The sequence below is a fragment of the Gregarina niphandrodes genome (assembly GCF_000223845.1).
Source record: "Gregarina niphandrodes unplaced genomic scaffold scaffold00260, whole genome shotgun sequence".
NCBI classification, from domain to species: domain Eukaryota; phylum Apicomplexa; class Conoidasida; order Eugregarinorida; family Gregarinidae; genus Gregarina; species Gregarina niphandrodes.
This window is the reverse complement of record NW_011646020.1, coordinates 1-799: the sequence shown is the minus strand read 5'-3', so window position 1 is coordinate 799 and position 799 is coordinate 1. Positions and strand designations below refer to the sequence as shown.

The window sequence follows — 799 nt, the reverse complement described above, 5'->3', positions numbered from 1 at the left end:
ACAGCGGATTCTGGAATGTCCCGATCGGAGGAGGGAGTAAGCCGTTGACGGCGTTCATAACTCCGATCGGGCTATTCGAATTCAACGTCATCCCATTCGGGGTAAAGAACTCACCTGCTGAGTTCCAGCGGGCCATGGATGCTTGTTTCGAGCCCTTACTCGGCGACGATGCGTTTTGCTACATCGACGATATCGTCATTTGCGGCGACGACTTCGAGAGCGTGCTCGCAAAAGTGGAGCTCTTCCTGAAGCAATGCAGGAAGACTGGGTTCTACCTGCGGCTCGACAAAAGCGAGTGGTTTAAGCACCAGGTGAAGTACTTAGGACACGTGGTCGGCACGGATGGTATCAAGGTCCAAGAGAAGAAGACACAAACTATCGTAGCAGCGCCGAGACCAGAGAGCAGACGCGGTCTTCAGAGCTTCCTGGGCGTGTGTGGTTACCTGCGGCCGTTCATCCCTCGCTACTCGGACACGACGGCACCGTTGTTCGACCTCTTGAAGAAGGGCGCCGAGTTCAAGTGGCAGCCAGCGCACGAACGTGCCTTCGAGGCCCTAAAAGAAGCAGTACAGAACACGGTCACTCTGCACGCACCGACCCCCACAGGAACCTACATAATCGAGACGGACGCCTCCGAACTGGGAGTAGGAGCTCTGCTAAAGCAGCGTCAAGGTGACGTAGAAGTGCCGTTAGAGTTTGCTAGTCGGAAGTTCAACCCCACGGAGCGACGCTGGGACACGCGAGAGAGGGAGCTGTTCGCAGTTAAGTGGGCGGTAGAGAAGTGGCGCGACTATGTCAG

At 56.2% G+C, this 799-nt stretch overlaps 1 protein-coding gene across 1 annotated transcript; it reads left to right on the top strand.

Annotated features, from left to right (window-relative positions):
• Positions 1 to 134: 134 nt before the first annotated feature.
• Positions 135 to 766, top strand: GNI_231540 (putative polyprotein; the record flags this gene model as incomplete). The annotated part of the gene is made up of 2 exons (XM_011135670.1): positions 135 to 644; positions 704 to 766. 2 exons carry the CDS (start codon positions 135 to 137, stop codon positions 764 to 766), a joined length of 573 nt encoding a protein of 190 aa, XP_011133972.1.
• Positions 767 to 799: the final 33 nt, after the last annotated feature.